The sequence below is a fragment of the Daucus carota genome, chromosome 2 (assembly GCF_001625215.2).
Source record: "Daucus carota subsp. sativus chromosome 2, DH1 v3.0, whole genome shotgun sequence".
Lineage (NCBI taxonomy): Eukaryota > Viridiplantae > Streptophyta > Magnoliopsida > Apiales > Apiaceae > Daucus > Daucus carota.
Genome location: NC_030382.2, coordinates 58646530 through 58667427, shown reverse-complemented (window position 1 = coordinate 58667427; position 20898 = coordinate 58646530). Strand labels below are relative to the sequence as shown.

General features: G+C 35.2%; 4 protein-coding genes across 4 annotated transcripts; 2 read left to right on the top strand and 2 right to left on the bottom strand.

The window, feature by feature from the left end:
• Positions 1 to 819: 819 nt before the first annotated feature.
• On the top strand, positions 820 to 6666 carry LOC108205772 (protein pleiotropic regulatory locus 1). Its single transcript, XM_017375838.2, has 17 exons — positions 820 to 1042; positions 1204 to 1228; positions 1334 to 1439; positions 2310 to 2388; positions 2654 to 2725; positions 2857 to 2941; positions 3075 to 3167; positions 4188 to 4251; positions 4365 to 4450; positions 4535 to 4636; positions 4742 to 4825; positions 5201 to 5261; positions 5346 to 5412; positions 5533 to 5610; positions 5801 to 5865; positions 6120 to 6197; positions 6301 to 6666. The coding sequence occupies exons 1-17, from the start codon at positions 921 to 923 to the stop codon at positions 6471 to 6473; spliced, it is 1440 nt and encodes a 479-aa protein (XP_017231327.1). The 5' UTR covers positions 820 to 920; the 3' UTR covers positions 6474 to 6666.
• A 3508-nt stretch (positions 6667 to 10174) lies between these two features.
• On the top strand, positions 10175 to 11608 carry LOC108206827 (probable receptor-like protein kinase At4g10390). The gene has a single exon (XM_017377243.2). The coding sequence runs from the start codon at positions 10364 to 10366 to the stop codon at positions 11390 to 11392; it is 1029 nt and encodes a 342-aa protein (XP_017232732.1). The 5' UTR covers positions 10175 to 10363; the 3' UTR covers positions 11393 to 11608.
• Positions 11609 to 12097: 489 nt separating this feature from the next.
• On the bottom strand, positions 12098 to 12932 carry LOC108208456 (kiwellin-1). Its single transcript, XM_017378985.2, has one exon. The coding sequence runs from the start codon at positions 12801 to 12803 to the stop codon at positions 12222 to 12224; it is 582 nt and encodes a 193-aa protein (XP_017234474.1). The 5' UTR covers positions 12804 to 12932; the 3' UTR covers positions 12098 to 12221.
• A 1008-nt stretch (positions 12933 to 13940) lies between these two features.
• On the bottom strand, positions 13941 to 18816 carry LOC108209178 (multiple C2 domain and transmembrane region protein 7). Its single transcript, XM_064088502.1, has 2 exons — positions 18536 to 18816; positions 13941 to 17239 (listed from the first exon to the last, which is right to left on the bottom strand). Exon 2 carries the CDS (start codon positions 17152 to 17154, stop codon positions 14134 to 14136), a length of 3021 nt encoding a protein of 1006 aa, XP_063944572.1. The 5' UTR covers positions 17155 to 17239; positions 18536 to 18816; the 3' UTR covers positions 13941 to 14133.
• Positions 18817 to 20898: the final 2082 nt, after the last annotated feature.

Sequence of the window (20898 nt, the reverse complement as noted above, 5' to 3'; positions counted from 1 at the left end):
AAAAGTTAGGAAATGATAAAAAAAGTATATTCACTATTAAAATGCAAAAATCATTCAGAAATTTTTAGAATAAATATTTTGAGAATCGGTTATTTTTATATTATAAATTTTTTATTTAAATAAAAATTACGCTTACATAAAATATAAAGGATCCGATCATTGAGCTTTTTGCTATTAGAAACACTTATGCTATATCTATACTATCTATACTATACTATTAAAGCCGAAACATTAAAAGTTTGGTCGGTCGGTCGGTACTTGGGCCAAAATACGGGCTTATCTATATAACCAATTATTCTGGGCCTATTTATATAAATAATTATTCTTTTTAATCATCAAATTTAGGTTAGTAGGATGGGGAGGTATTTGGTTCATGCGTATGTTTTATACCATATTATTAATTATTATTAACTAAATATCAAAGGTTGATTGGTTAGTTTATATCTGAGTTTATAGGCCACCTTAAATTATAACATGTAAAAGAAAATATTTTAACATTCTCATTAAAATATATATGTTCGACCTAATTTTCAATTAGCCATTTAACGGGCTTAACTATGAAGAATTTATCCAACTGTTAAGTAAAAAATTTATTAAACCATGTTATTCTATCATAGTTTTATTTTTACAATAAAATTAGGTAACTTTAAAATATATATAATAAAATAACAAATAAGTTAACCGCCCGTGCATTGCACGGGTTATAAGCTAGTATATTTGTAATAGAGTTTAAATAGATTATTACTTTTGCAAAATTTACATAATATTATTTTTAATTATTGTTTGAGTTCTGCTATATATACACAACAACCGAATCCTAAATAAAGTCCATTCTATATTGAGGTTTTGCAAGCAAGAAATATACATACAGTCTCTGTATCTATACGTTCTTGAACACAAGAGAGACCATAGGGCCAATCATGGAGACAGAGCTTCCGGTAGAGCCACAGTCGCTGAAGAAGCTGAGCTTCAAATCTTTAAAGAGGGCCCTTGATCTCTTTGCTCCTTCTCACTCTCAGTTTCCTCCTCCCAACCCTGAAAGGTTACACAATCTTTTTCCCTCTTTTTCAAAACCCTAATTTTGTTTAGTCCCAATTTGTAAAATTAATCTTGGGTTTTCTTTTTGGTGCGTGTTTGTATTGTTTCTTGGTGGTTCTTGGATAAAAATCTGATTTATATTGGGTTTGATTGGTTTTTTTGCAGCAAGAAGATTAGGCTGAGCTATAAGGTTAGTGTTGTGATTTTTAAGCATGTGTAAGAATAATGTATTAGAAGGGATTGTTCGTTGTGATTTCGATTAGTTTTTTGATTTTTGGTTATTTTGATATTGAAGTTGAATGCTGAGTATGGGAGTATTGGAAGTACGGTGGCTAAGCCGTCTCATGTTAAACCGGCTGTACAACAAGTCCCGCAGGCTTCTACTACTCTTGCACTTACTGGTATGGAACCTTTTTGGTGCTGTATTTGTGATTTGTAGAGTAATCTTTATTGTTATTATTGCAATACCTATTTTACTCATGACTGCAGAATTGTTGCAATATTTTTCTTGCTATGGCAAGTGAGGTATAATCTAAGTGAAGGTTTAAATGGTGGTACATTATGCATCACTACATTTGGGTTGTGCGTTTTAGTTTATCTTGGCCATTGTCTAAGCTTTGTTATCTTTGTAGAGTTAGGAGTAAATTGGCTACGTAGTTGCAGAGGCGAGCCCGTAATTGAAAACCTAAAACCTAATTGCACTATGTTTCGTAATAATTCCTGTGTTTCCATCACCAGTTTGTTGCTAACAGTCCTGGTTTAGACATTTTTGTTCACTTTAAGTAGTATTAGAGACCCAAAGTATTAGTTATGTTGACATTTGATTTCGTTGAAGGCTCGAGCCTTCTTGGGAGTGTATGCTTTTTTCCAAAGCAGTAAACTAACAATGACCATGCGGTGAGATGGCGTGGTTCAGTTTGGTCATTAAGGTGCAAGTTCAATGTTGAAACAAAACTAGTGCTGTTTCTATAGTAATTAAACCTAAATATAGTTATTTTCTATAGTAATTAAACCCAAATATAGTTATTTATGTTTCTGCAGTCATTGTGTCTGTATTTTAACACGTCTAACAGATATAACATTATGCTTAACTGCCACAGAATTGAGAAATTAGCACTAGTAACCCTTGAGGACTGGCTTATTTGCTGCTCTGTAAACAATTTGGACTTTTGGGCGGCTTATTATTTTTCTAATAAATATTCTGCTTTGATAATTCTAAGGTAGATAAACTATGGCACATATACTCTAACCACAAGTTTTAATGCTTTCAGGGCCTGAAAGTTCTGGAGATCTGAAAAAAGGAGCTCAAAACGAATTGGTGGTTGTTCCTTCCAGTCAACCTAAGGGCCCGTATGTCTTACTTTAATTCATTTAGTTGTATTAAATTTTTGTATCTTACTCATTCTTCTCATAAAGTGTTTCTTTGCCATTGATATCTTGAGGTATAGGATAATATTAACTATTCCATTATATTTAAGGCATAAAAAAAAAGACCCTCCCAGGCTCCCAAGATTCTCAAATGTCTAAGTATACTTAATTGCCTTGATTTGTGTGCCTAAATTCTCTCTAAATATGCTCTGGGTACTGAATCAAGCACGTCCACCATATGTTTTAGGTTTGGCAGCGGGGATGGTAGTTTTTCTGGCAAAAGCACAACAATTATTCCTGCTCATGGTTCATCTGACAGGTTTTGTTCCTGTACTCTGAAAGTGTGGCAAAATCATTTGGTCTTCTATTAATGTGTACTGGTATCAAATATTTATATGCATCTTTGAAATAAGAGGCCCTATCTTAATTCTTTCTACTACTGCATTGCAGAAACCTCTCAACTGCTGCTCTCATGGAAAGAATACCAAGCAGATGGCCGCGTCCCATATGGCGTGCTCCATGGAAAAACTATAGGGTAAGAACCTTAAGATTTTCGATGGGAAGGCGGGAGGGAAGTTTTCTTGAGATGTTGGGTATTATGTTTTAGAGTGTGAGTAGTATCATTTAGTGTTATTATATAATATGATTATAATTAATTCCATGTACAGGTTATAAGTGGCCATTTGGGATGGGTGAGATCTGTTGCTTTTGATCCAAGTAATGAGTGGTTCTGCACAGGTTCTGCAGATCGTACTATCAAGGTAATAAGTTTCCAAATTATATCCTCAACTTTTGTTTATGGTGTTTTCCTCAACAACTGCATTTGGTCGATACAACAATGGTTCCTGTATGTCATTTCCTGTTTCAAATACAAAACCTAAGTAGTGAAGAGGACCTTTTACTTGGTCTGTGTGATATAGCCAATCCCAAGTTTAAAGGTTTGAAACTCTTTCTAATGTCTACCCAAGATATAAGACTATGCCCTTTCCTCGTTTAGCTAAAAACCAAAATATTATTGCTTAGGACTCAGAAAATATCACCTAGGTAGTTTCAGGAATTCTCAACTGACAGTGTATAAATGTGAGTTATATAAGTATTTTTTGGTGTTTTCTATAGTAATTGTAGAAGATATAGCTAGAAATGTAGAGAAAAGAGATTTGCAGTGATTTAGGTAGAAATTAGTAGAGAAATGACTGGCGAGTTGAGAGAGAAGCAAATCAAGAGAAAGTTAACAGAAATCTAGAGAAAGAGGTTGGTGAAGATCCCGTTTCCATATTCTGATAATAGTTTCAAAATCATGAAAAATACAGACTCCTCAGGTATTTATAATTTTATACTAAGTGCATAACAAACCAACATAGAATGACACAACTATCCTGAAATACCCTGCAAACTCTGTACATCACAATTGACTACTAAATTACTAATGACTCCTATTTACTAATAGCAGAACATTTCCTAACAAGTAGCTGCTTTTTTAAAACACAAGCACTTTATTTTAGTTTTTAGCCAATCCATATAGGCTCTATATCGAACAGAGCAAATTTAAGGGAAATTATAGATTATAATGTGATTTCTTGTAGGCAATTTAGCATAACTGTCTAATGCAGCTGATACTCTTTGTTTGTAAGGGAAATTATAGATTATAATGTGTGTGTCTGTGTTGCATATATATGCTAGAGACTTTGAGCCAAAACACTGATGTACAGACTACAGTATATTGTTATTTCCATTATTTATTAAGCCAAGTACTGAGACTTCTGGTTTCTTATTTTGTCAAGATATGGGATGTAGTAACCGGAAATTTAAAGCTCACTCTCACAGGACACATTGAACAAATAAGAGGTTTAGTTCCTACCAGCTCACTCCTTCCGTTCTTTTTCGTTAGTGACTGTATATCTATATATGCTTATACTATTAACATGTTGTTAAAGTTATAATATGTCTCTTTCTTGTAGGCCTTGCTGTTAGTAAGAGACATACCTATATGTTCTCTGCGGGTGATGACAAACAAGTTAAATGCTGGGATCTTGAACAAAATAAGGTTTGATAAAAAGCTTCTTTATGGACTATGGCTATGCTAGTATTTCTAATAAACTTAATTATTGATATTTCCCACCTTTTAAAGGTTATCAGGTCTTACCACGGTCACCTCAGTGGAGTTTATTGCTTGGCTATGCATCCCAATATTGACATTCTGCTTACAGGGGGTCGTGATTCTGTGTGTCGGGTATGATTGCATATAACACCTTGTATTTCCTATTGGTTAATAGCTAAAAGTTGACAGATTTTAACTCTCTATCAGTTCTATATCCTAATTTAACAACTTTTACAGGTCTGGGATATACGCAGCAAGATGCAAATTCATGCACTGTCTGGTCATGATAACACAGTTTGTTCAGTTTTTACACGACCCCTGGTATGCATTAATTTGTCAGAACTACTGAACCTCATATCTATATTATTGTTAGAGCTCAGTTTTGTGCGGTGACATGAGAGCATTTTAAAGTTTGAGTGTTATGATAAAACTCCTTGTATAAAAATGAATTAAATTAAAATCTTAATAGTAATAATCAATATTTTTTGAAACTTAAACCCAACCAGAAGAATGGAACTGATGATAACCATAGAAAGGCAATATATAACTTCCATTATTGAGCAACTGTTAACAATTTCATCAAAACCTAACTGATACACATTTGTAGTATTGCTGTTAATGGAAGTTAATAGCTGCTTATGGGTCTAATAATTATTATTGTTGGAGCTGAATCTCATTTTTTACTGTTGCTTTCAGGATCCACAAGTTGTAACTGGCTCCCATGACTCAACCATAAAGTTTTGGGACCTCCGATATGGTGAAGGATATTAAGATACTTTTCTCTCTGATATTCATAGTTGTTCCTTATTGGGTACGGTTCTCATTTACTCTTATATTGCAGGCAAAACAATGGCAACTCTCACACACCATAAGAAGTCTGTACGTGCAATGGCTCAGCACCCTATCGAGTATGTATCAACTAAATATTATTTTTCTCTCCTTTCTGTTGGTCCTACAGTTGATCTTCCCATGGCGGCTTAATATCTGTAGGGTTTTAATTTGGTCTAATGCCATCCTCCTTTTTGCAGGGACTGCTTTGCATCTGCATCAGCTGACAACATCAAAAAATTTAATCTTCCAAAAGGAGAGTTTTTGCATAACATGCTGTGAGTTTTTGAACACACTCTTTGTAGTTACAATAGTTACAACATTGTACTTTAATTGTAGAAAGACATGACTAATTCTTGTTCATTAAAAAAATATATTTATATATTTATATAGAAATAGAGAGCAAGGATGTTTCTTGACGTTCTTTGAATTGTTCAAATTTGAAAAAACCCCAACTCTTTTTTGCAGCTCACAGCAGAAGACCATAATTAATGCCATGGCAGTCAATGAAGATGGTGTGATGGTTACAGGAGGTAGGAACATCCATTGATAAATGTCGCAGACACACTCAATTATATTGCATATAAGTGTGTTTAAACTTTTGAATCATATACTCGTATGATATTGTAAATAAGTGTGTCTAAACTTGTGAATCATATACCCAAAGCTGCTGGATCATTTCTGTATTTTTTCTCAGTTTTGTTTTATCCAACAAGTGTCATACATAAAGATTTCATGACTAGAAGTCTAAACTTTTTCCCCCCTTCTATTGTTTTATTGTCTGTAGGTGATAATGGGAGTATGTGGTTCTGGGACTGGAAGAGTGGCCATAATTTCCAACAGAAGCAAACAATTGTTCAGCCAGGTATATATGTCTGACGATCATATTCATATTTTGCTTGTGGTAGCTGTTATAAGCGTTTAATACAACATTAGCGTTTTTAATATAAACATTGGCGCACCCTCAGGTTCATTGGACAGTGAAGCTGGAATTTATGCTACTGCATTCGACGTAACTGGTTCAAGGCTTGTTACATGTGAAGCTGACAAGACCATCAAAATGTGGAAAGAGGATGAAAATGCCACCCCAGAAACTCATCCCCTTAACTATAAGCCACCCAAAGATATCAGGAGGTTTTAGTAGTTTTTCGGCATCGGATCATCTAATCAGATTTTAATTTTTGAATGTATTTTTGTACGTGTAACATATATTTTAATTCTCCGCGGTTCCAATACTACTGCAATTTATTTTAGTTTTTCATTTTAATTTTGTAAATTTCTTTGATAAATACCATGTATGATCTATATGCATAATTTATAAAGTTTTCTAATAACTCCAAGTACACATCCTTTTTGTCCATGATTCGATTCTAGCTCCCGAGAATTATTATTAAAATTAATGCTAGTATATAAATATATAAGTTTGCTTGATTAAAAACTTGTAAACTACATATTAGCAATAAATAATCAAGACAGAATATAACGTTGAATTAAAAATTACATATCCAGAAAGAACTTTACCGTCATATCAAAAAAGAACCAGACAGGGTAACCAGAAAAAAAAGAAGAAAAAGAACCAGACATTATTATCACTAATCCACTATCTAAACAGAGGATTAGCATGTAAAGCTTGTTGTATAGACTTGTTTCACGACTAAAGCACGAAGGGTCAAATTAGCGGTCTTGAAATTAAGGGAACCATCGTTAAGCTTGCTGTACACAACTCCCGTGGGATCCAGTTACTTTGAGTCTTTGACTAAAAAAATAATAATTTGACTAATTAGTTTTAAATTTTTTATTTTGAATAAATATTTGAACTCTGAATAATAATTTAAAAATAAAAAAATCAGAATAATTATTATTTTGAAATGGACACAAGTGGACCTGAAAAATAGAAAGCAGCTTCCTTGGAAAATGACAAAAAATGATGCTGAAAGTATTGGTCTCTATTGGTTAGTATCCATGCACCTCTACCAACTTACTCCCTCCGTCCCACCAGGTTCTTTACAGTTTCCTTTTTGGGATGTCCCATCCAATTCTTTACATTCCAAAACTTACTAAAAATAGTAAATGGGTCCCACCACTTTCCAACTTTTCATCCCTTTTCACACCACTTTTACTCCCTTTTCACACTACTTTTCCTCCATTATCTCTCTTTTATTCATTAAAAATTGATGGGTCCCACCACTTCACCCACTTTTCTTCCTATTCTCCGCTACTTTATACATATTTCTTAACCTCCGTGCCCAAACCAAACGTAAAGAATTGGCTGGGACGGAGGGAGTATCAATCAACAAGGTGCCGGAAAGACATTGCGATACGATTTATTTTAAATATGATGAAACATTATTATAAAGATATGGTGCGCGTAGGAAAGTGACCAAAGTCTATTCTTTAATTATTCATTTTTGCTACCTATTGGATTTCATGGTCTGAATTAAATCTGCATGGGACCTCTCGAACCTTTCATGAGTACTACCGTCCTAACATAGTTTTTGGTAGATAGGTTTATCCTAACTTAATTCACTTCCTTTTTTTTTAATATACAGAATGTATACAATTCGGAATTGGGATTTTATAATATTAATACTGAAATATTTAAAGCATACTTTTTAATTCTTTTTCTAACATATCAGAAGTTGAAATAATAATATTTATACTGATGTTTCAGGAATTAGTTGGAGATTAAAATGAAATAGAAATATGGGTGTTTAGCTAGACTTTTAAGCTCTCGTTTTGTTTGTATTGTTTGTTTAATAAATTTATAAGTAAATTTTATCAATGTGAGAAATAATTTTTTATTATTACTTTCTTCTGATCTATTTTGATTTCTTAACTTTGATTTCATAAAAATATATATAATTCAAGATAATTTATAATATATTATTATATTACTAATTTTAAACTCAACAAGCTGCATTTTAATAAATTTATTTAAAGAGATAAATTCAAAAGAAATATTTATTTTACTTAAGGACAATAGTAAATATTTCTTTTTTAAATTTAGCCGATGCGCTAAATAAATTGTGTGTACAACTAGTAGGTGATGGGTACTCCCTCCGTCCCTTTTTACATGTCCATTTTGCATTTCGAGGAGTCAAATTGACTAATTTTTGACTAAACATTACAAATTATCTACTCATTATTTTTAAAATCTGAAAGTTGCATATTAAAATAAACTAAATATACTTTCTATTGATATAATTTTTATTATTTTTCTCAGTTATTTGATACATGTAAAGTTCAGTCAAAATAAAGTCATTTTGATTGGTCAAAAGTCAAAATGGACATGTAAAAAGGGACGGAGGGAGTATTAAAGAGATGAGTCAAACATAATGGGCAAGGTCTAAAGTTTTTTAGTTATAAAAGCCACCCGAGCAGAACGTATTTAGAACAAATAAATATAAGGGATGCGCTAAATAAATTGTGTGTACAACTAGTAGGTGATGGGTACTCCCTCCGTCCCTTTTTACATGTCCATTTTGCATTTCGAGGAGTCAAATTGACTAATTTTTGACTAAACATTACAAATTATCTACTCATTATTTTTAAAATCTGAAAGTTGCATATTAAAATAAACTAAATATACTTTCTATTGATATAATTTTTATTATTTTTCTCAGTTATTTGATACATGTAAAGTTCAGTCAAAATAAAGTCATTTTGATTGGTCAAAAGTCAAAATGGACATGTAAAAAGGGACGGAGGGAGTATTAAAGAGATGAGTCAAACATAATGGGCAAGGTCTAAAGTTTTTTAGTTATAAAAGCCACCCGAGCAGAACGTATTTAGAACAAATAAATATAAGGGGGTGCTACTAATTTGTCTGTCGGTGTTGGATCAAGGATACATTGGAGCGTTTGTATAGGCGCCGGTCAGCTATTAGGTAGTCGGTTGTTAAAGCTTAATGGAATATATTTGATTCATCCACTTACATTTTTAGCCTTAAGATATACTTATGCTGGGACTCAAAAATATATCAACCATAGATTTTTATTCACGCCCGGTTTATTTTTGATGACCATCAGTAATTATTATTTCACCGTTTAAATTAGTCATGGCAAAATTATTTTCAAATACTAATATGAGTAAACAGTATTATTCATAATAATATCGGATCCCACACATATATATTTATTCGTAAATCATGATAATATAAGGATTGCATATTAAGATAAATTAGATATAGATTTTAATAAAATGAAATTATTATATGTGTGTGTGCCCGCAAAAATCCAGTCATTAAGAAGCGAAAAGAGTAAGCTGCAGGGTAAATTCCCTATATTATTGAAGCTAAAATTTTAGTTTAATCACAAATTTATATGTCTTATAATAAAGTGTAATTTTAAGTAGGTTTAATATCTTGTTTAAAAAAACTAGGCTTAATAGATATATGATAATTATACTAAATTAAAAGAGTCTCATATATAAAATCGTGAACAATTGGATATAATACCCGTTTTGGAAAATACTCGTGTCAGTAGGCTTCCAAAACTTCTGCTTTCATCCCCGGGTCTGGACTCACGAGTACCACAAATTTAATGTACTAGCATATGACATAATATAATTTTATTTATAACAAAATTTTATTATATTATTAACAAAAGAGTCTAATTTGTTTTTTTTCATATTTCCTGCTTTCCTACTTGTATATCTCTTACAAACATATAAGTTTACAGCCACATGTGATAAATATTAATTATTCTATTATTGTGAATAAAACAATTTTATGCTTAACGTATTTTGATCAACTTTTTTTTAAAAAAATAGAAGGCTGGCTGACGTGGACGGAGAAGAATGTAACTTAATATCACACGAGCAACACATTAAAGCACCAAGAATGGTACTATTTGTCTGCAAGTGTTGCTGCTGCATTTTTATATTTTGAGCTACAAAAATTCAATCTTCTCGGCTACTTCCTCTGCACTCTGCAATATCCACCTGGCTCCCGGTCCTTAAATATCATCCCAACAAACTCATCATCAACACTTCATTATTTTCATTTCCCTACAATTTTCATTACTGTTTGTCATGGCCATCCTCAAGTTCTTCAAGTTCAAGATTCGACGTAAACGCGTGCATGATGACCTCGTTGCAGCACCTGATGCCACCAAACCTGATCCATGCAATAAGTTTGTCTGGGACGAGATCGAAGCGCTCACGATGAAATTTTCCACCTCTCGAAAAATCGGACACGGCGGTTTCAGCTCTGTTTATCTAGCCAAATTTTCCGACTCCTCGCTCGCAGCTGTCAAGATTCAGTGCAGCAGCGAGCGGCTCAATCAGGTTTTCAAGCAAGAACTCAAAATCTTGCTCACCGTTTCTCATCCCTATATTATCAAGCTCAAGGGCTACTGTGATGAACGCGACGAAGGCGTGTTAGTGTTTGATTACATGTGTAACGGAACTCTCGACGAGAATCTGAGAGGCTGTCGCAAGAATTCTTTGATTCTTTCGTGGAAGAAACGGATGGTCATCGCGTACCAGCTTGCTCTAGCTATCGAATATTTGCATGATAAGTGTAGCTTGCAAATAGTCCACGGTGACATCAAGGCCGCAAACGTGCTGCTCGATGAGAATTACGACTGTAAGCTCTGTGATTTCGGCTCTGCCAAGATGGGCTTTTCGTCGTTAGTGTTACCACCACCTTCTTCGTCGTCAATGAAACATAATCGGATGATCGTCGGTTCCCAAGGCTACGTCGACCCTCACTACCTAAAAACAGGGCTCGCTTCCAAGAAACAGGATGTCTACAGCTTCGGAGTCATTCTTCTTGAGCTTATTACCGGGATGGAGGCCTTCTGTTCTGAAAATAAACAAAACCTGACGACAGTGGCGGATCCAATTCTAAGCGATGCAGCAAAGGTGCAGGAAATGATCGATCCGCGGTTTAATAACGACCACACCTTCGACTTGAACGAGGCTAAATTTATGGTCTCGGTTTCGGCTATGTGCCTTCGAAGATCTCCCAGCACAAGGCTTTCTGCAGCAGAGATCGTGACCACAATGAAAGATCAGGTCTCTTCCATATCATATCTCTTCGAGAATTCTGCAAAGTAATAAATTCAGATTAGTTACTGTGATTCTGGGATGAGTTTGTAAATTTGTAAAAATTGATGCCGTCCATGATTGAATTGTTCTACAGGAAAATACGAAATCGAATGATGATTGTTTAATGAGGTTGTCTGGGTCAGAATAATGTGTTGGAAGGTAGAACTCACAATCACGAACTACTGGTGTATAAATTAGGGGCTTGTCTAAGTCAAATTGTTTTGTTTTTGGAAGGTAGAACTTGCAAATCACAATAAATAGTGAAAGGCATGCATCGAATTAGTTGAGGAAATATACAATTATTTTCCACATTTTACATGCCATACCATCACAATCGTTCGTACGTGGCCAATATACTTGTGTACACAGTAGAAAATATAAAAATATAATTAATTTTTACATATACAAAATATAATTTCATCAAATTTGTTATACCTGAATTTGTACTCAACCATACACTGTGATATTAAAATATTCAATTCATCTCGTATTATATGTCTTGTTTGTACTACTAAATAATCAAATCAACTAAATTTTAACTGTAAATTATACATATTATTTAACATAAAATATTAATAAACTTATTTTATTAAAAAATATATCTAATCTCTTCTAAAATTCATTTTTCATATTTTTTAAATTAATAATCAAAATTTTATTAAATTGACCGCCTAATAGTGAAAAAGACACGTGAAATAAGATAGATTGGGTAGTTTTTGACTTTGACACACAGATGAAGAGTAGTTTTATTAGATTTTTAAGGTATCACAAAGTTATTGGTTGCAGAACTGCAATCAATAGCCGATACAAGTATTATTCATGTGAAATCCCTTGTAAATCAAGCATCAGACCATTTTATTTCCATTTCTCCCCAGTCACTTTCGGGCACTCCCAGAGCTTTCCAAACAGCTTTCGACGCATCCACAATGTTGTTCTTGCACGGTGGCTGATAATCGTGTTCAGAGTCACACCCCATTGTGGAATCACACTCATCCACCACCATAGCTTTCACGCTCCTGCCATTGCCGTGAATCGTAATAAAATTCTTGCACCTCTTCCTGTGACTAAACCACCCTGTTGACAGTGCCACCACTGGGGTGTGGTCCGAGTGGTACTTATTGTCACACTCCGATGGACCGCCACCATCACCGCCCTTCTGGAAGCTGTTCAGTGTCAGGGTCGCCTTCGTGTGGCTCGACACTGAAGGAGAGCACTTGTATATTGTGTAGAGCTTTCCTTTCACGCAGCAGTCTGAATCATTCTCAGTGTTGCATTGTCCACGCGGAGGTTTTCTCCCCCTAACCTTGCCGCTAGGCTTGCAGGCATCAGCATCAAGTGTTCGCAATTCTGCAACAAGCATAATTGCAAGCAAGAGAGTGAGAGCGGAGAATCCTGATAAAAAGTCTCGGTTCTTCTTCATTATCACCGTAAACTTAGTTATGATGACTGGTAATGTCTGCGCAGCTATTTATAGCAGAAGAACTGATAATGCAACTATTCTTCTGTGCCTCAGTTTGTTCACCAGTTGAGTCCAAAAAACAACTTAGCTTCGGCTTAATCAACAAGAGCACGGAAAACGAAAGGAATCATGGATGCAGTAGAATGCTCAGAATCATATCATTTGTCGTTTGTAATCTCACTGGCTTGCCAACACAAAGAGACATACAGCAGGTTTGAAGCTGATATCCAAAACAATCAAGTCCTGCCAGTCTCTTTAACTGTGTCTGGTGAGCCGATTGGTAGCAGATAGTATTTGATATCGACTGCTATGATATTTAAAATTTTGGCAGTCACTAGAGCTGTTCATATCCAACAATTATAAGACAAGAAAACACCTCGGATGTAACTCAGTATTGCCAAGTAGTACAAATATACCTGAACCGAATGATTTGCTGATCGACAAACTGGACAAGTTTAGCGATGAACAAGGCAAAGAAATAATGAAGGATGCAATAGTACGACAATCTCATAGAATCTATATTACAGAGGTGCTGCAATTAATTCGTCCTCAATAAATAGCTTACTGAGAAAGTACTCTCAACCCGCAGACAGAAGGGAGATCCTCTCTGTCCTAAAGATGATCCATAACTAGCACCCAAGAACTATCACAATGTCTACATATTTTACCCTGATTCAATGAAACCTCAAGTATGCTTAGGCATTGATGCATTACATAGGACCTGGCCTCATAAGTCCGCAATCACAGGAAGAACAACACAGAGAGCTTGCACTCTTTTTGATTGTCAACTTGACTTTTATACCATGAATAGTTTGATCAAATAACAAAATCATGCAATTAAAGAGCTTAGGATAATATAATTATGAAATATATAAACGAGTTCTATCCCTTCATATAGCTTTATAGAAAATCCGACATGCTCACAAGTAAAAGCTGAGGTGCTGAGGTGATTTAGCTGTAATGAAGATCCCACAGGAATGAAAATGATGTTCTAATCTAGATTGAGCATGGCACATTCCTAGAAACTACGAGACCTACACAACTCGATTAGCTAACACTATCAGCCACATTCACGAACCAGCATTTGAAACCCAACAATTAATTTTCCAAACACATGTTCATAATTGGACAGGATAGCAATGATAATTTCCGCCCAGACATCAATTTTTTATACACTTCTGTCCACCAATATAGTCAACTCATAACATAAGATGCAACAGAAAAGCAACCAGTTCCAAACAGACATAATAATGGTATTTAGACAAAATGTAGCCGGAAATAAACTGAAGAATCACAGCATGCTATCAGTCCTCGCAGGCAACCTACGGAAGAAATTGAGCGGTGCAGATGGCAACTTATGACGGAACCTAGGATGCCTCATGACATAAAATCCAGTCAACACAGCTAGTACCTGAAAAGGGGTTACATACAACACAATGGCAGCTACTAGACAGAATGTTATGAATATGGTAGTGGCTCGTGGATCCCTCCAGCTGAGAAGTGCTTGCACTCTTTCCCCTTGGCTAGCTATGTCACCAACCACACTCTGAATCCGGCCAGCCACACTCCTTAACCGATCATACCTCATCCGAACTACCTCTGAGCTTCGAGATGTAGGAAATGTGTCAAATTCCTCATCAAGTTCGTCCCGACTTACTGAATCAGCATTAGAGATTCTTGTGTTCATGTGAGGGGGATATCTTGCTCGAAATCGGTAGTTCCACAGTCCTATAAGAAACATGTATAGAAACACAGTTGGAAGAATCAGTTCTGGAAAACACACGAGCATCAGAAATAGAGCATGCACTAGCACTGTAGTGACAGGATTCCTCCACATAGAAACCTCCCCAAACCATTTTCCAACAGCAAATAATCCATTAAAAACTGACATCAAACGGAAAAAGTTTGCCTTGCTTCGCCTCATGCTCCAGAGATGTGAATCCGCATCAGTCATGTACTCGACTATTTCCTTCCGAAGTGGTGGTTCAGCACGGCTGAGTCTAGCTGCCACTATGTTGACAGCTTGGTGTCGCAGCATGTCTTGCTGCATCACAGTCAATGGCCTCACATAATGCATTTTTGGCAACAGGGGTCGTGAATACATGTACATCATGTTGGTCATAGACGTGCTTGAAAACCGGATTGCTAGATGCAGTTCCCCCATCTTCTTTACACCAGAGGGATGAAGTACTAGCAACGGGTATGAGTGAGTATAAACACGACCGGTTTCAAGAGTAGAAAGCCTAATACGTACCTTACCAATTTTCATATCTCTGTTTCCACTTGAACCATTCTCCAGAAGCTGACTGTTATCAAAAACACCTACAGTGAGAACAGTTGCCGGATCAAAAACCTCCCATGTGTATTGCTCATTGTACTTGGGACTTAAACTATCATTGATTGTTCGGGTTCGAATCCATTTGTGGCCATACTTGGCTACACAATACGTATCTGATGTGCCCCTTCCATCTCTTGTCTTCATTGGATGGAGACCATCAGCATTTAAAATGCCAAGTTCCAGGATACCTATGGATGGCTTCCATAGCTGTTTTGCTGTTGGCCGGAGATCACTGCTGTAGTGAGTGGACTCGTCAAGTACATGATACCCTCCATCAAGGCAAACTCGTACATTGAGTCTTGTAGCAAATTTTTCTTTCTTTATCTCTTCAACATCAGTGATGCTTGGCTTTTGGAGATTAAACCATCGAGAGTGTATCAATCTATCATCAGCACGCTTTTCAACAGAGTTCAATGGTATAAGGACCCTTCCAAATATTTCATCTTTGTTCTGGCCACCACGTTCTTCGACAGAAAGAAAAAGATGATCTTCAAAGGGTTCAGCAGCAACAAACATCATATCCTCGTTCCACATTGCATTCACAGATCGTACCTGAATTGGCTTTGTTTTAAGAATCTGGCTACCTATCTGTACTTTAACATATACATCCGGAAAACGAGTCTTGTCAGACAAAACTAGGTCTTGAACCTCAATCACATTAACACGAACATACCATAGTCTTGGGGAATGGTACACTTTAGAGCGGATGTGGGTGGACGGCATTGAGCTATCAGCAGGAATAGCTGCATCGGAATGCCAAGCATCAGGAAAAGCCTCATCAGCCTGTGTTCCAATCCAGACTGCAAGCATCAGTTCTCCTTTGGTTTTCTGTCCTTTCTTGTCTTCCAGGCGATACCATTCTGGTGCCAATGGACTGTCTGGAGGAACTCGTGTAGGAACATCGGTTATGTCATAGCGAACAATGCCAACAAATTCATCTTTCAACAGATCCTTATCCTTAACAACAACTTCCAATACAGATGTTTGCACTCTCTCCCGTGAGAAAGAGAAAACTGTATTCCATTCTGGGTTATGTGTTTTCGAGAAGTGTTGTGTGACTCCTTTATAGTTTCCAACTCGTACTTCAACATAAGGATCAAGGCTACCCGTAACATCCATAGTCGGGAGGTCCCGGGCTTTGACAACTCGTACAAAAAGGAACTGCATTGGTTCAACAAGATCATAAGTACTAGCTGGTTTGTCTGCACGTATCACACGACCTCCAACAATTCTGCCCCCTCCAAGAAAAGGACTAGTCTCTTTCAGTGCATATTCCATTGGTTGCGATGAAGAACCTGAGTACATGCGGGCAAGGTTGGAAGCTCGAGATTCATGTCTCATGTCATCAACACCATATCTTACTGGTTGTTGCATAGCAGTACTAGGAATATATGGCTGTTGCTGCTGCTGCTGCTGCTGCTTTGGAGTCGCTAGATTGTGGAATGTACGAACTGACTCATCTTTGACCTTTGATGACCGATTCTGAGTCTGCTGCACAGTTGCTTGAGCTTGGGCAGATAACGAATTTTTCTGCGAAGAGTTCTCCATTGGAAGGGGATTGGAGGACTTTATGTTGGGATCATCGGTGAGAAATAACTTCAAGCCAAGCTCACCTTTAACACGGGAGAAAATGCTTCGTTTTTCAAGAGGATAATGCAAAACAACAGCATCCGAGTAGGGGACAAATGATGTCCCTGTTATGCAAACCTTGCCTAGGGAAGATTTGGAATTGTTAGCTTTATTATTGTTGTAGACATGGGCCTCGAGAGTGAGATTGGGTAGATTTTCTGGATTAGAGATGTTGAAATAGAAAGACTCATTCCAAACAGGGTCAAGATCCTTCTCTTTGATAGTGGTCCGAAATCTTTGATGATCAAAGTTGAGCTCCACAAAGGCACTGGATGAGCCTTGGCCATCTTTGGGCATAAGGTTGTGGGCGCTGACAACCTCCACTCCTAGTTTGAGACTGCTCATGGAGTTGTGATTGAAAGATAATGATCAATGCTGATATATGAACTACAATCACTCAATAGAAACAGCCTCAAAGTACATATAAAACCTGAAAACAGAGCAAGTAGAGTTTTAGTGGTGACAGAACATGGTCATTGGTCAACCTATTAGCTATAGAAGAGTAACAACATAATATATATTGAGGTTCCAGAAAGGAATTAAGATGCATATACCACGGGCAAAAGAAGAACCAAGAAAAACGTTAGTTTGTCCACATTTCCCTCACATGTTTACTTACAAAATTTGAATCTATAAAAGTAGAACCAGTAGCTTTAATATAAGTCGGTATAAATATAATACCGCCAGTATCACGTTTTGTTTATGCAAAACAAAAGGAAAGACCGGCTAAGACTGGTAACCGAATCCTGTGGTCGTAACGCATGACCTCCTACTTGTACTAATCAGAAATCAATTAACATAACGTCTAAAGTAACAAAAACCATACCTTACACTAACAAATTGCATTTTTTAAAGCGTTATAAATCGATCAAAAATTGAATGATTTATGCTAGGCACCGCATATTAATTTTCACAAAAAGAGTAAAAGACATTTGCACAATCCACCTTCAAGGTTGAATCAACATAAAAAGATATTTAAAATAAATATAACAAGAAACTACAACATCAAATTAGTACTAATAAAGTTAATATATATCTCCATTCTCCACAACCGATGCTAAATTTAAACATCGAAGTCGATAACACCGCAATTCAACACATGCCTTTTAAAGGAATCCACTTTATGAACCAATACATACAAAGATAAAACAGTAGTGGGGAAGAATATCTTACACAAAGAATAAGAACTAGCTGGATTGAAAGTAATTACAGAATATTCAAGATTTTCTGAGTTTCAACGAGACGATAAAGCCAAGGGAAAGCAAAAGGATTACAGAATCAAAATCAATATGGCCAATTAGATGATAGAGGGAATCAAAAACAAAAGCTGCATACTTTTTTAGCTTCTTACTGATGCAATATCCTCACATAATACAACCCCAACAAAAAATAAATTGCAAAAAATTAAATAAATAAAAATTCAAATTGATGATCAGGCCACCACCACATAAAGTCCATAAAAAAATCTTGGAGATCTTCAAAGATACTGTGCAATTTCCCTTGGGACCAAACTCGTGTAATAAATGAATGAATTAATTAATTTACTTTTACTAAACTTAGATTTTGGCCCAACAAATAAAATCTTTAAAGAACATGCTTTGAGAAAACCCAAAAGAGAATGTTGTCTTCCAACATTCCTCAATAAAAATCATATACTAATAAACAGAACACATAACTATTTTAAATTTCATTTAAAAAAAATTAAAAAAAAGACAGAAAAAACCACCTCTTGACTTGAGTTATCTACCAAAAAGACCGAGTCCAGGGGCCGAGTTAGATCATCTTCTTGAGTTTCAGAGAGAGCCTTCAAAAGGGTCACCAAGATTTACAAAGAAATGAAAAGGGCAAGTCAAAGAAATGAATTTAAGAGGTTGTTTAAAGATTCCAGAAAGTGGATGGTAAAGGAGAATGAAATGCAGGGATGGTTCAGAGAGAGATAGAGACAGGGAGAGAGAGAAAGAGAAAGAGAGAGAGAGAGAGACGTAGTAGTAATGAGTTGGTAATATAAATACACACATGTATGTGTATCTATATTAATGAGTTTAACAAGAAAGAACATTGATTAGTCCAAGTCCACGCTTCGGTCAGTTTCGTTTGTGTATGTCTGGACATCAAATATATGTGTTTAAAATTTATATTGTCATTATTATCTTCGGTTTTTTTAAATAGAAGCGTTTCAATATATAAATATTTTTTTATAACAATCTATTATAAAATATTAAATTATTAACTTTTCTTGATTTTTTATTTTTGATTGATTTTTTAAAATCATCTAAAATTTTATTTTGCGTTTAAAATCAGCAGATGTAAAAAATGAAATGCATATAAAGAAAATTGAGGGGATATCATGAAATTGAATCAACAACTGCACACGCCAGATTTGTCAATACTCGTTCTACATATTTAATTCGGATTTTTTATGTAGGGTCCATGTGATGATATTACAAGTCAGATTTTGGCGTATTTGTGTGGCCAGGAATGCTCCATCTTCTTAAATTCTACTCCCTCCGTCCCATCCAATTCTTTACGTTGGGTTTGGGCACGGAGGTTAAGAAATATGTATAAAGTAGTGGAAAAGAGAAGGAAAAGTGGGTGAAGTGGTGGGACCCATTGATTTTTAATACTCCCTCCGTTTCAAAATACATGTCCACTTTAGAAAAAAATATTTGTTTCAAAATACTTGTCCACTTCAACTTTCAATGTAAATTTATATTTCCAAAATCAACTCTCCTTCACATATTTCAAATTTATATTTCCAAGATCAACCATATACCACATATTAGGTTCAATTAATGATTTGATGTACCTCTTTTTTCTCAAAATCCACTTTTCTTAAACTATGTGATTTTTTGAAAGTGGACATGTAATTTGAAACGGAGGGAGTATATAAAAGGGAGTTGATGGAGTAAAAGTAGTGTGAAAAGGAAGGAAAATGGTGGGAAAATGGTGGGACCCATTAACTATTTTAGGAAAGTTTTGTGATGTAAAGAAATGGATGGGACGGCCAAATAAGGAAACTGTAAAGAATCTGGTGGGACGGAGGGAGTATACTCCTTCCGTGCTTTGTAATTTGTATACACAATCCTTTTTAATGTTCAACCAATTTTATACTCCCTCCGTCTCTAAATACTTTTCCTGTTTGTACTTTTCACGTTTGCCAACACACATTTTTAATCGTTAATATCTTTCATTTCGTAGTAGCATTAAAAATAAAAACTTCACTGTATTAAAGTACTCGTGAATACGAATCTAACAAGATCACTCATGACTATATTTAGTTTTATAGATTAGATGTAAATTAGTAATTTGTCTCATGTTATGAACAGTACCGACATCCCAAATAGGAAAAGAATAAAGAGACGGAGGGAGTACATTTTAAAAATAATAAATATTTATAATATAAAATACCATTACACCAACTACTTTATTTCATTGTATTATTCATTTTATAATAATATGAATGTATCAAAAAAGAAGTACTCTAACACTATGCTAGTGATTACCTAAATCACTGGCACATCCTCAAATCTTGTAGACATTACCTATTTTTAGGTAACCTCTAGCCATTACCTATTACATATTTATGAATAAAATATTCATCTTCCTCCTTCCTTCTTTATTTTTCTCCTCCTTCCCCCTCAAATTTATTATTAAAATAATAATAGGAGAATAAATATAAGGATTGCTATTAGAGTTGACACTCAAAGTACCTAAATCACTAATACTCACTGGGATTCATTATTTTATATTATTAATAGGTAATGAAATAGGTAACATATTGCACTTGCTCTTACACCAACTACTTTCCTCGATTATCTCAAATCTATTATTAATTATAAATGGGTCTCATCACTGCACCAATTTTTCATTTAACTTTACTCTTTTTTACGCTTTTTCTTGGTCTCCATATCCCAATCAAATGTAATAAATATTGTGTGTCCTTTCTTCTCGACGTGGTATATAGGGCGTGTTTGGGTTTTCTTATAGTTTCTGCTTTTCTTCACCTGTTTATATAAATAAGTAGAAGTATTTTTAAGAAGATGAGAATACTAACTTTTCTCTAAGAATTCTACTTCTTTTTTAAATAAC